We start from the raw sequence: 13,343 nt of genomic DNA, 5'->3' as shown, positions 1-13,343 counted from the left end.
TATGAAAATACTGAAATTCATTGGTTACAGTACAAACTGCTACACAATACCATTTGTCATCCTTGCAGGAAAAGCTTGTTAGTTTACTTGTTTGTTTGTTTGTTTTGATTGTTTTATGAAAATATTTTGGTCTTACCACCTTCATGGCTTATTTATCAAACTAATATAACTTACAACCGAATGTTAGTGTTCACCTTCATGGCTTATTTATAAAGATAATACAACTTACAACCGAATATTATTGTTCGCCATATATGCTTAAAACCTAGCCTGATATAGTTCTCATAAAGTATTTTTCTAATCTGCATTAGCAACCGTTATGGTTTCTCAATCAATCTCGACTCAATGCAGACATTTCTTTTCAGATTTTTTTGGCCATATTCTCCAAAACACTTTAATGTTACATAGGATTTGGGTTTCTTTTCCTAGCTACAAATGACCAATTAAAACAGAAGCACTAAAGTGTATTGAGCTTCTACAATAAAATTAGATTGTTTGTATTGTTGCATGCTGTTATGTATACTTTGTGTGGTAAACACAGGGTTGGAAAAATGGAGGGAAAAAATTTCTTGTTACAGTACTGAGATTAAAAATAACCGAGAAATGTTCACTCCGGGATTGAGCTTAAGTTTGAAACTGAACAAAACGTTATTAAAAACTATGAACCAGCGAGTAGCAACACCCTCCCCTAAAACAATGCAGTAGAAAGAGCCAGTGCTCACCTTAGTGTCCTTCCCTTCATCTCCTTAGCAGAATTAAATCATTATTTGCTCCTGTTGTGTTTTCTCTTTCGAATTCCACCGAAAACATATTTCTACAAAGTCCCAAATTAACGAACTAAACTCAACAAGTTTGCCAGAATCATGGCCATTCTCGCTCGTCCCATGCTCCCTCCCAAGTCTTGGTACCAGATTACCTCTCATTTGCTGAAAGAAGATTAAACTGAGCTCGATACCAAACCGAGCTCGATATGAAACCAATACCGCGAGGCAAACCGAGCTCGATAAGAAACCGAGCTCGATTAGAACAGATGGAGTTTGTCGAGCTCGTCTTTTTGATCGAGCACGATATAGTTGGATCGAGCTCGAATAGAATTGACCGCATTTCGAGCTCGTTGATCCGAGGTTGGTTTGAACTGGTACTCGAATCGCTATTCGAGTACGGTGAACATGAACCGAGCTCGGTTGCCCAGATACCAAATGTGATCCCTTGATTTCATACGATTGGAGGCGATTGCCTATGTTTGGTATCAAGACCGGTACTTGCTTATTAAAGGAACTTCGTTTTTAACCTTATGTAGGACAAATGTAGATTTGATGGCGCTTTCTTGTTTTCTTTGCAGTCTGGATGCCAGCGTGGAGAGGAGTGCCGTGACTGTTTTTTTCCCCTTAACAAAATGGTGCCATTTCTCTCTTCTTTGGACCATTTTTTTTTTCTTTGCTCGGGGTCTCCTCTTTAATTTTGATTTATGTTTTTTGAGAAAAGACTTTCCACTAGTAGAGGACCTCCACGTGTGGCTTTTGATAAGTGCGCGATGTTAACAAAATATGGAAATAACATGAAGTTGCCGCCAATATTCCCGCCGGGGGTTCACCTCTTTACCAGATTATGACGCCTTCCTTATTTATCAACTTTTATTTGAAAATACGTTTTCCTAAATAAGTCGGATGCCTTTTGAGATTTTTAAATTTTTCTTTTTGTAAACGTTAGGTAAAATGTGTAACTTTAATCTAGTCCAATAAAAGAACATTTTTTTTCGGCTTTTCAAGGTAGGAAGTAACCTTAAAGAAACTTGCAGCCGAAGATAGCCTTGATATTCGAAAAGCCAAAGGCATTTTAATTGTTTCTGCCCTAAGTTGATGACCTTATGAGAATAATTTTTTTTCTATTTAAAAGAGTCCAAAAAACTGCGGGATCACTCACAGTTTCTGGGCAACGAGTCGATTTTAAATCGTCACGATTTATAAGTCACTCGATAAACGATTTAAAGCGAGACTCGTTTGTTTGTGAATAGAAACGAGACTCGTTTATAGAAACGAGGCTCGTTTTTAGGAACGAGACTCGTTTCTAGAAACGAGACTCGTTTTTAGAAACGAGACTCGTTTTTAGAAACGAGACTCGTTTTTAGAAACGAGACTCGTTTGTAGAAACGACACTCATTTTTAAAAACGAGACTCGTTTGACGAAACGAGAGTCGTTTTGCGAAAGAATGCTCGTGTGCCAAACTTTGCTCTTGGCGCATGCGCGGATGTATATATTTTTTTTCCAGGGTAAAGTTTTAGGTTCAAGATAAGCTGGGATTTTGCTGCAATATGTTAAGGTAATCTCTATTTTCTTTTTCTTGGGATTATAAAGTGCAGGGAAGGCCTTAACCGATATTTTTATAGAGCTTCTAGCATGAATTTCAGCACATAAAGTAGCACTAATTAATTAACTAATTAATTAAGTTGAAATCTTGAATCGGATCCTATCCCATTACTAAAGTTACTTCATCTTTCCACAACGAGAGGGAAACCAGAAATTAAAACCATGAAAGATGTACATTTTGATAAATAAAAATTAAATGCTGAAACTTCGTATTCATTATGCAAGGAATGTTTCATCATATTTTGCTGTTTTAGACTTTTTTTTCCCTTTAAGTAGACGCATAGCTGCTTCAACTTTGGCTTTCTATATCGAACATCTGGAGTTATCTTTAGGAGACTGCCCTGTTGCCATTGTTACTGTCGTTACGAAATTTTTTCATTTCCAATCATGAATAAGTCTACTTGTTTTCATTTTTTGCCTGCTGGAGTGTAATGAATGTTGTTATGGCACTAGACAATAATCAAAATAATAGGAGTAGGTTCCTACAGGTGCTAAAGGTTGAAATTGAAGGGCTTTTCAATGACTTTGCCAAATTTTAGATAAATTGAAGGACCTCTTTTGGAAAGGTTTGCATAAGAAAGTTTAAAAATTATTTAACATTATTTCTCAGCTTTTCTATTAAAGTACTGCAATTTTTTACTTGAAAATTGTTAAGAGAAAGCATTGCAAAAATCAAGTTCTAGTCCTCAAATTCAAGTACTTTCAAGACCTTGAATTTGTAATTTTTGAATTCAAGCATCTTCAAAGACTTTCAAGGCTTTTATGAACTATGAGTAGGTAATGTACTTGCCTTTAACTGCAAGGAGAAGGGAATTTTTTATCTATTATTGATATCGAGTCAAAGTTTGTTGCAAAATGTTCACCCAAGGGGAGTTTTTGCAAATCAGTTGATTGAAGCAATATTACTTTTCAATAGTTCATGTTGTTTTTAATAGAAAAATGTCTGAATATTGAATATCGCTGATGGCCACAACAAGAGAAGTTGTACTATTTACAGTTTTAGTATATTCAATTAGAGGGATTTGACTTCCATTAGATACCAAGAGGCAATACACATATTTTGACCTTTTAGTGGGTTAAAAATACATGTCATAAAAAAAACTGAAAACCTCATTGAAAACCCTGTGCATTCATTATTATTTCTTACAAGATTTTCAAGAACTGATTTGCTATTAACTGAATCAGACATTGTTCCTTCACTGTAATCACTTTTAGGATCTAAACTTACTTAATTTAATTCAGATGGTTCTTATTATCTCCCTTTTTTTTTTCCATGCTACAATAACTATTTTGCAAAAGTCAGCCAGTACATTTCGATGATTTTTTATTAATATTCAAGATTTATTTATTTAACACATGATAAATATCATTGGTTTGCATTTCTGTGAATTCCCATCCCAGTCATCAACTGTGGAAGAGAAACAAATACAAAGAGTTAGGTGTGAATTTTGAGTGAAAGTCAATTTAAGATGACAGGCATGGGTAATAGGAAGATGAAACAATCTTCAACTAAAAAAGGCCTTCTAGATGGATGATTTGACTTCCAAGAGACAAGAAGGAACTCTAGGCCAAAAATGATAAATAAGGTAAACCCAGAAATGGCAGTGATTATAACCATGGCAAGGAAGGGAATTAAAGAAAAAGGAGAGGAAGTTATGAACTAAATCAACTAACTTGTAAGAGAAAGGGCTGACAACTTGGCATTTAGTATTCTGGTTATTTCCTTTTTTTTTTTTTTTGGGGGGGGGGAGGAAAGGTGGGGTATGTTACCTTAAAATTCCACAATAGGATTTAAATCATTCACACCTACCACCTCTATTCATTCACAGCTTCATTGTTACAATGTAAAAATCCATTACTTGACATCAGAAAGTTGTACTGGGGAAAAAAAGAGCAAAAAACAAGTGGGAGTATGTCTTTCTAATGACAGAAAGACATACTCCCACTACAACTAACCCTATTTCAGAAAATTTGGCTGAAATAATTTTTTATTATAGCAATACCAAACATCTCAGTGAGTCAACCAGACTCGTTCTCAGCGAGCCAACTAGACTTATTCTCAGCGAGCCAACCAGAATTATTCTCAGCGAGCCAACCAGAATTATTCTCAGCGAGCCAACCAGACTCATTCTCAGCGAGCCAACCAGACTTATTCTCAGCGAGCCAACCAGACTTATTCTCAGCGAGCCAACCAGACTTATTCTCAGCGAGCCAACCAGACTTATTCTCAGCGAGCCAACCAGACTTATTCTCAGCGAGCCAACCAGACTTATTCTCAGCGAGCCAACCAGACTTATTCTCAGCGAGCCAACCAGACTTATTCTCAGCGAGCCAACCAGACTTATTCTCAGCGAGCCAACCAGACTTATTCTCAGCGAGCCAACCAGACTTGTTCTCAGCGAGCCAACCAGAATTATTCTCAGCGAGTCAACCAGACTTCTTCTCAATGAGCCAGACTTACAAAGTCCAGTATCCTCAGCAAGTCAAAGCCCAGTATCCTCAGCGAGTCAAAGACCAGTATCCTCAGCGAGTCAAAGACCAGTATCCTCAGCGAGTCAAAGACCAGTATCCTCAGCGAGTCAAAGACCAGTATCCTCAGCGAGTCAAAGACCAGTATCCTCAGCCAGTCAAAGACCAGTATCCTCAGCGAGTCAAAGCCCAGTATCCTCAGCCAGTCAAAGACCAGTATCCTCAGCGAGTCAAAGCCCAGTATCCTCAGCGAGTCAAAGCCCAGTATCCTCAGCGAGTCAAAGTCCAGTATCCTCAGCGAGTCAAAGACCAGTATCCTCAGCGAGTCAAAGACCAGTATCCTCAGCGAGTCAAAGACCAGTATCCTCAGCGAGTCAAAGACCAGTATCCTCAGCGAGTCAAAGACCAGTATCCTCAGCGAGTCAAAGACCAGTATCCTCAGCGAGTCAAAGACCAGTATCCTCAGCAAGTCTAAGAGTAGTATCCTAAACAAGCTAAAAAGAAAGCATTTAATTTGGGGCCAGTCAAGGTATATGGATCCTCTACAAGTGATAGCTTTAGATTTGCAGCAAATTTAATTCCAATAAACACTATGAGTCTTAGTATTATAAGCAAGTTGAACTATAGATACAAAATAAGGGACAATCATACTAACCTTTGGAATAAAGCTCCAGGGGAATTGTCCAAATTTCTGTAAAAGAACAAATATATTAGCCAAGTCACTGGTACCACTAAATGAGGAAAAAATCTAAATGAGAGTGAAAAGGAACCATTGAGTGCTGTATAATTTTTTAAATATCACCCTGAACTTTAATCAAGTGGAAACTATTTTAAGAAGTTGATTCTGTTTGCTTTACTTGCCTTTCATAAAAAAATAGCTGTTGATAATGGGTGCATAAATACTCCTTTTCTGAATTTTAACCTTGATTTCAATGTTTCCCATCAGCGGAGAGAGTGATCTCAGGATAAACAATGTTCTTCCTATTTTAAAATTTATAAATGAACTCTTAACATATTTCCAAGGTTGTGATAATTCCACTATCTAATTGACTTGGCAATTACCTGGTTTTTGATAATACATTTTTTACTAAGCCAAGTCATCTCCTACCTCTCCTGGGCTGGATATTCAAGCTCTTCTCCTTTATAACTTGGTTATGCAATATGGTTAAATTACTACAGATTGCTAAAATTTCTGTGCCTTTTCTCCTGAGCGAATAAATACGAAATGGAAAGTACAGAAACATCTCTGCCTTCTGAGTTGTTTCAATTCTTCATAATGCATGAGATAAATGAATGAAGATCCATCAAAATCATAACCTCCACGCATCATGGCTAATGTGGCATTACATTTCTATGTTTCTTTCCTTTTACTTCATCTGGTAATTTGTCTTTCAAATGGCTCTAACCAAATGATAAAGTTCAGTGGTTGAGATTCTGAACTTGCATCCATTGTTTGGACCTCACAATGAATTACAATAATTTATAAACAATATTTGGCAAATGAAAAGGTCAACTTTTGGTTTCACCGTGGAACAGCATACGTAGATCACTGTACTTAATTCTCACCTTGAAAAAAAATAAGGGGCCACCCTTACACTGGTTTTTCAAGTGAATAACCTTTTCACAGGGTCAAAACATTGAGCCCTACTGACTAAGATTTACCTAATATTATGGAAATAACAAGAAAAGGCCTTGAACCAGTTAGGAGCTTTCTTTTTAAATTGTTTATTGAATAAGAAATGTGGAGACAAATAATACCGCAAACAATGCATAATGATAGTTGCTTGGTCACGCCAGTTACTTATCAAAATTAGCTTTAATTTTTAATCCAAGAAAAAGGTAATCTTCGGAACGAACCAACATGACAGAGTTAAAAATCGATCTTTTGATGTACTTGGTTAAAGTAGTTGATTAGCTTCTTCGTGTCCTAGAAAAATTCGGCGTTGTAACTGGGCCAGACTCCAAATCAAAGTAAATTAAGAACGTATCCTCGTTTGCAAGTGAACTCAGTTCAAGGTCAGATCATGGGTCATCTTTACTTTCGGAACGTAGTGACACAGATTTCACAGGGAACTTTATGAAGAAAAATTTCCCAAATCCTTAGAGGAGCTGCGTTCGTTTTTGGATCCATCTCAAACCTCCAGTAAACAAGCCTGATTGTAAATAGTTATTGAATAATGAAACGCTGGGGCCAAATTTATTTAACCATGGAATTGTTTCGCGTAATTCCGCCCAAAACCCTTTGGCTATTGGACAGGAGGGTAATCAAAACCTTTGCTTGGCATGTATGATACTGTAATAAGAATACGTGGCACTAGCTTACTTGTAACATAAGTTGAAATGTGAACTTTTAAAATTCAGCTGAAATTAGTCACGTACTTACCCGACTCTCGACTCTTGCCTTGTAAACAACGTAGCAACCGGTATCATTTCAAAAGCATAGATGTGTCATCATGTAACAGAAATGGATTGTTTATGCGATGTATTCCACTACATTCTCGTTAAGCAACTTCTAAAACGACTGCCATTCTCGACACACGCGTACCATTGTGGCTGTAGCTGCTGGTTTCCTCTCTAAGCCATAACTAAGTCTAAGCTGTCATATCAAGTTGGAACACGCTGTGGTTGCTAAAAATTAAAAAAACATCGAAGGGAGAAAAAGATAAGGCTGAAGGCGTGCACGAAGCCAGTAAATCAAGGATCTTTGCCGGCGTGGGATAGTTCAAACTCGAGCCTAGGGGCATCTTGGCGTTTGTCAGCGGTATGACCTCAGGGAGAATGGGTTACCATAAGCGCCCAGCCTCAAATAAGCGCCCAGCCTCAAATAAGCGCCCAGCCTCAAATAAGCGCCCAGCCTCAAATAAGCGCCCAGCCTCAAATAAGCGCCCAGCCTCAAATAAGCGCCCAGCCTCAAATAAGCGCCCAGCCTCAAATAAGCGCCCAGCCTCAAATAAGCGCCCAGCCTCAAATAAGCGCCCAGCCTCAAATAAGCGCCCAGCCTCAAATAAGCGCCCAGCCTCAAATAAGCGCCCAGCCTCAAATAAGCGCCCAGCCTCAAATAAGCGCCCAGCCTCAAATAAGCGCCCAACCTGAAAGCCCAAAAATTAAGGTTACCTCCTACCTTCGCGGATGTCCTTCGGGAGAAAATTCGTACGCGCGCTAGTTGGAAGAAAACCCTAACAAACTAGACATCAAAACAAAGGTTAATAAATGCAATTTACGATAAAAATATAATTTCGGCGATTTTTTCACTTAGGAAGTGTCAGGAGCCGGAAAGGCGTGAAACGACCGAGTGTTTTTCTATTGAATTTATCAGGTATCGGATCCCGCGGCACGAGAAAAATGGCTGCCTAGTCTCATTCACAAGGTATCAATCAACACAAGTGTGTCAGGCTTTTCCAATATTCTGATTGGTTGTCTGGATATTCGCATCTAAAGTTAGAGTAGCGAAAAATATGCGAAGCGTTTTGCGTAAATGGACACCACGTAAAAAATATTTAAAAGATCAAAATTTCCTGAGAAACTTTTGTTCGTCATCATCCCGGGAATGTTTTGGCGAAATTTCACGAAAATTGGTCAAGTCTACATACCCTATAAATTCGTTCAAAGTGGATGTATTCCTCTCAAAATCAAATGCGAGATTTTAGCTCCCAAAGGTTTGTAAACAACTTGCGCCACACCAGGAGATTATCTCGCCTCCTGAAACCGCAAACCAATGAGAAAGACGAGACCCGGCGTCAATGACAATGGATCAAGATTTTCCCGGGAAAAGTATCGTGTAGCAGTCTTTTTCTTTTTTTTTTTTTCGCCCTGTTGATCGTTTTGTAATGGACAAAGTCGGCGAAGAGAAAACCCGCGGCAGAAAGGGTAAATCTGTCTTTTTCTCCATCGGTTTCGTCACATTCCAACGAAGAATCTTATTTATAACCTTCTGTGGTGTTGACTTTAATTTTTCCGCTCTTTGCCCCAAGGATAATTGAATGCTGTCGATCTTCAGTGGATGCCAAGCTTGTCGACGGCTCCTGGCCAAACCAAGAACCTTTGTCGCTTTGTTTTGTTTTGTTTTGTTTTGTTTTTTTTTTTGACAAAATGCTGCCATCTCTCTCTTCTTTGGACCTTTTTTTCTTTTTCTTTACCCAAGGACTCTTCTCTAATTTTTAGTTTTGTGTTATATCCACGAGAAAAGACTTTCTACGAGCAGATTACTTCCACGTATGAAATTTGTCAAGGGCGCGATGTAATATTCCTCCGAATATTCGAATATTCCCCCGGTGGATTCGCCCATTTACGAGATTATGACACCTTCCTGATTTATTAACTTTTATTCGAAAAGACATTTTTTTTTAAATAAGTCGGACGCTTTTTGAAATTTTTAATTTTTTTTCTTTTGCAAACACTAGTTAAAAAGTGTAACTTCAATCTAGTCCCAAAACAAATTAGCCTCTGAAGGTAGGAAGTAACCTTAAATAAGCGCGCTTAATAATGATAAATAATAGTAATAATAACAATAATAATAATGTTCTCTATTGATTCAAAACAGAAAAATACAGTCCTAATGTTACAAGCAATTTGAGTTAAAAGAGTTAAAAGGTTAATAATTCCACAAAATTAAATTTACCACCTGATTACGGTTAAAAATTGTCATATAGGTTATGTCTAAAAATTAAACGACCAACGAATGTATTTTTAAAACGTTTACTTTTGATGCTTGTTCTGGTGCCAGACCTAGTCCGTAAATTGTAGCTGCAGGCCTTTACAAGCGTAATAAAAAGCGACAGGGGTGATTGGCGGCCTTAGAAACCTTTTTAAAAATACTACTGCTTCTGTAAAATTGATCGTAAATTGTGATTTCTTGTAATAAAATTGCTTTTCCAACGATCGAAAAAAACATTGTACTGGGGTGAGGTCGGAGTCTGATGCTCCATATGGGCATATGTGAAATCGGGGAAGTACTAAGGAATCGAAAAGAAAGTCTATTTGTACCTGCTTATACCCCTCTTTACGTAGACATCTAAGGACATAGAGGCATTTAACATGTGTATTGAACCTACAGTCACTCTGAAATGTGACACCTAGAATGCTCACATAAGTACAACTAGGGATCCCTAACACAGGAGGGTATAATTCATGATTGCCTTTCAAGGACTGTAAGCTCCTTACATTTGCTGGGGTTAAATAACATTCCATTTTTTCTATCCACTCTAAGAAATGTTTGACCAATGTCTCAGACATGTCTTTAACTTTGTACACAGGAGCAATGATATTTCAGTGAAACAGCAGCATACTAGAATAACACTGGCAGGGTATCTAAATAGATCTCTAGATCATTTATAAAAATATGGAATAGTTAGTGTCCGCTTACGCTACCTTGAGTAGTACCTTGATTCAATAATTTCCAATCAGAAGAAATATTATTGTAGCAAATTCTTTGGTTTCTACCTTTCAAAACACACGGGTATAGTTTAATTATATGTGGATTTAATTGGAGATTTCTCAACTTTCTTGCCAGCAAGAATCAGAATACGGCAATTGAATTTTTTTTATTGTTTGATTGAAAAGGTGATGGACTCAACACAGAAAGTGTGTTTTTCTGAAGGGATCGATCGATGTTTTAACAGTTTTTTTTTTTTTTTTTTGCCTTAATCAAAGTTTTCCATTGTAAACTCCCAAACTGCCACTCGATGCGTGGAAAACATCCAACCAAAGCCACTGCACAAAGCAATGACGGGAAGATGTTTTTCATGAAACGATGGATTGCTGTTGTTCCTGCCAAAGACGTACAAGTAGATATAAGTCATTTCATTAACTTGTTTGGAATAAAAAGTAGAAAAGAAGAGATTGTAGAGCCGGTGCAAGCGAGCGAATATGTAAATGTAGAAAAGTAAGATGTCAGAATAGCATGAAATAACAAATTCAAAAAAAGAAATTCTGTGATCAGCATCAAAGGAGAAATCGAGATGTTTTTCTTGATATGTAAAGAAAATCGCGAAAAACGGTTGTATGTTTGAAAACACAGAAATGAGGTGCGTCGCCATTCAAAGCCTTTCTCAGGCCACACTTTCAGCATCTGCTTACACTTAAAAGTAAACCGTTCTGAAAATCCATCACACCCACGTCTAGGGTAATCCGAGAAGAAACTTGAGATGTTAATACAGAGGGTTTCCTTTCATATTTATATATGAATGTTAAGCTGGCCTGTACTTCTGTGATGCACTTCACCCAAATATTAGTAAGATGTCATGGCCTCCGAAACCTACCGAGCTATGTGATAGTGCAGTCAAACTTTCAGAAGAACTAGATGCGTTTCTATACTCTAAACTGGCAACACACACATCTCAGCGGAGTATTCTGATCGCGTCAGGCGCCTTGTTACCTCTTTTGGCCTGGACATTATTTAAGGAGTTACGGCAGGAGTACAAAAACCACCCAAGCAAATACTGTTACCGTATGCCAAACAATGTTCAACTTATCCAGATGCCACACCGACTGGGGCATGAGATCGCTCCTTTGCCTGAAACTATCAAGCCATATATCAAAGCAACACTCCCGCGGGGTATTATAGATAGATTGGAGGAGAACCTTTCTGGTGCGGGAACCAAAAAGCCAATGGCTAGAATGGATTTAACATTTCTGTACTTAATGAGGTTCAACTGTCTCACTGGCTGTCAACAGGTATCTCCCGAGTATCGATGTGCCTGCTACTGACATGGCTACCGTTCACAAGGTTCTAGTGCAGTCTCTCAAGGTAAAGAACACGCTCAACTTAAAGAGCATCGGCTTCGTCATTGACTTAACACTGTATGCAAAGGCAAGTGAGGGACAATGGAAACAAAGCGCAAAATTGAAAGATATGGCTATGAAAATGGAAGTATTCCACACAGCATGCACCATGTTGTCCAACACTGGCAAAAGCTTCCAGGATGCTGGCTTGCGGGAACTGTGTGTAGAGTGTGATGTGATAGCAGAAGGTTCTATTGCAGAAGTTCTAAAGGGACTTACTCGTGTATGAAGCCCGATACTGATAAATCCCTTGATTCCACTATTCCTGGTAAGTGGAAAATTTTCTTTACAGAATTTTAAACAAATTAAAAATGAAAAAATGAAGCTGTAAACCTATTTGTTTCTGTACTTCTAAAGATAGCAAACTTTAAATATAGTAACAAGAACTCACCTTTATAAAGTTATGTTTTTATAGACTCATGCATAATACAAATTTAACTGCCAACTGCAAGAAGAAAAAAAATCAAGGCCTTTCTCTTTAACTTTAAAGATGACAAGGACATGGGAGAGCAAAGACATGACATTGAGGAGAGGAAGACCTTAAGTGAGGGTAAGATTTAACAAACAAAATTCATTAAGTTTCATAGCTGATGAATTTCTCCAGTTTTCTAATTTGCTCAAAGCATTCCAAAATGGGAAATTCAGGCCAATCCCGCATGACCATTAGCAAAAACCTATAAACAACTGACGACAACAATTTCTTATTACTATCCTCACAGAACCAGAAAGGAAGAAAAAGAAGAGCCGAAAGAGAAGAAAGAAGAAAAATAATGAATCTCAGCAAGAAGGAACCGAAAAACCTAGTTAAAGTGTAGATGAAGTTATTAATAAGTGCAAAAGTTATCATGCAATGTCTTGTATATTGAAATAGCCGTAACTTTTCTTTTAATACCTGTCAAAAAGTTTTCTTTGCAAATGTGATGAGAATAAATATGTATTAGTCGACTGTAATCGGGCCAGATGGTATTATTTGACAACATTTTCCAGAGGCAAAGAGATCAACGAGCTATAATTATATGCAACTGATAACAAAAATTTTTGTTTTAGTCATCAAGGTCATTATGCACTTATCAGCGGCCGTCCCAGGGGGGAGAGGGTGACCCCGGGGAACCCCTGAGCATTTGCAAAGGAATTTCCTAAACCCCCTAACCAACAATAACATTGCTCAACATAAAGCTACCAATGCCCTTCCCCTGGGGACAAAGAAGTATGCTCTACTAACTCAAACAATGTAATGCTCCAAAAGAATGTTATTTGCCACAAACAAAAACTTACTTCAGCTTGTGTTTATTATACAGGGCTATACAGGGCTCAAAGTTAAAAACATCCTATGTGGCTTTTTGCCGGCGACTAACTGGAAAAAGTAGTAGTAGTAGTGGTTAACCATGTATCACACACACTGGAGGCATTTGAATTCATCTTCTTATGCAACAGGCACAGTTGCAGTGGTCGTGGCATCAAGCAAGTCAGGAGTTATTATTTTTTTTGTTTGCCATTTCTTTAATAAGCTGCTCCATGTGAAATCTTGAAGGGTTGTCCCTTCAAAATGTTAAAGGTGTAGACTTTCCTGGTTTGGAGAATGTGGCTATAAGAAAAACATAATCGTGTTGCTTTCACTCCACACTTTCAATCGATTTCTTGTAGCTGTATAGCAAATTTGCGGTTTTGGGTCAATTATAATCTTATTGGTATTATAAGGAACATAAAAGATACTCTTTAAATTATAA

General features: G+C 37.8%; 1 protein-coding gene, 3 long non-coding RNA genes and 1 pseudogene across 5 annotated transcripts in view; 3 read left to right on the top strand and 2 right to left on the bottom strand.

Moving 5' to 3' along the window:
- LOC148737863 (uncharacterized) overlaps positions 1–906 on the bottom strand; it is a 10,171-nt gene extending 9,265 nt beyond the window's left edge. Inside the window, exon 1 of the long non-coding RNA XR_015996704.1 lies at positions 723–906. This is a non-coding gene — a long non-coding RNA (uncharacterized LOC148737863). The remainder of the gene's footprint in view (positions 1–722) is intronic.
- The window catches only part of LOC148737851 (uncharacterized), a 161,881-nt pseudogene that overhangs the window by 26,580 nt on the left and 121,958 nt on the right, over positions 1–13,343 (top strand).
- On the top strand, positions 1,918–6,077 carry LOC148737862 (uncharacterized). The gene is made up of 2 exons (XM_088748890.1): positions 1,918–2,320; positions 4,365–6,077. Exons 1-2 carry the CDS (start codon positions 2,313–2,315, stop codon positions 5,323–5,325), a joined length of 969 nt encoding a protein of 322 aa, XP_088605016.1. The 5' UTR covers positions 1,918–2,312; the 3' UTR covers positions 5,326–6,077.
- LOC148737861 (uncharacterized) lies at positions 3,675–7,736 on the bottom strand. Of its 2 annotated transcripts, XR_015996692.1 has the most exons (4): positions 7,220–7,729; positions 5,492–5,527; positions 4,178–4,245; positions 3,675–3,775 (listed from the first exon to the last, which is right to left on the bottom strand). It is a non-coding gene; the product is annotated as an uncharacterized LOC148737861 (long non-coding RNA). The 2 variants fall into 2 exon arrangements; XR_015996691.1 differs by having other exon boundaries at positions 4,178–5,527; positions 7,220–7,736.
- Positions 11,545–12,898, top strand: LOC148737860 (uncharacterized). Its single transcript, XR_015996690.1, has 3 exons — positions 11,545–11,884; positions 12,107–12,166; positions 12,336–12,898. It is a non-coding gene; the product is annotated as an uncharacterized LOC148737860 (long non-coding RNA).

The sequence above is a fragment of the Stylophora pistillata genome, chromosome 2 (genome assembly GCF_964205215.1).
Source record: "Stylophora pistillata chromosome 2, jaStyPist1.2, whole genome shotgun sequence".
NCBI lineage: Eukaryota > Metazoa > Cnidaria > Anthozoa > Scleractinia > Pocilloporidae > Stylophora > Stylophora pistillata.
This window is presented reverse-complemented; position numbering and strand designations above follow the sequence as displayed.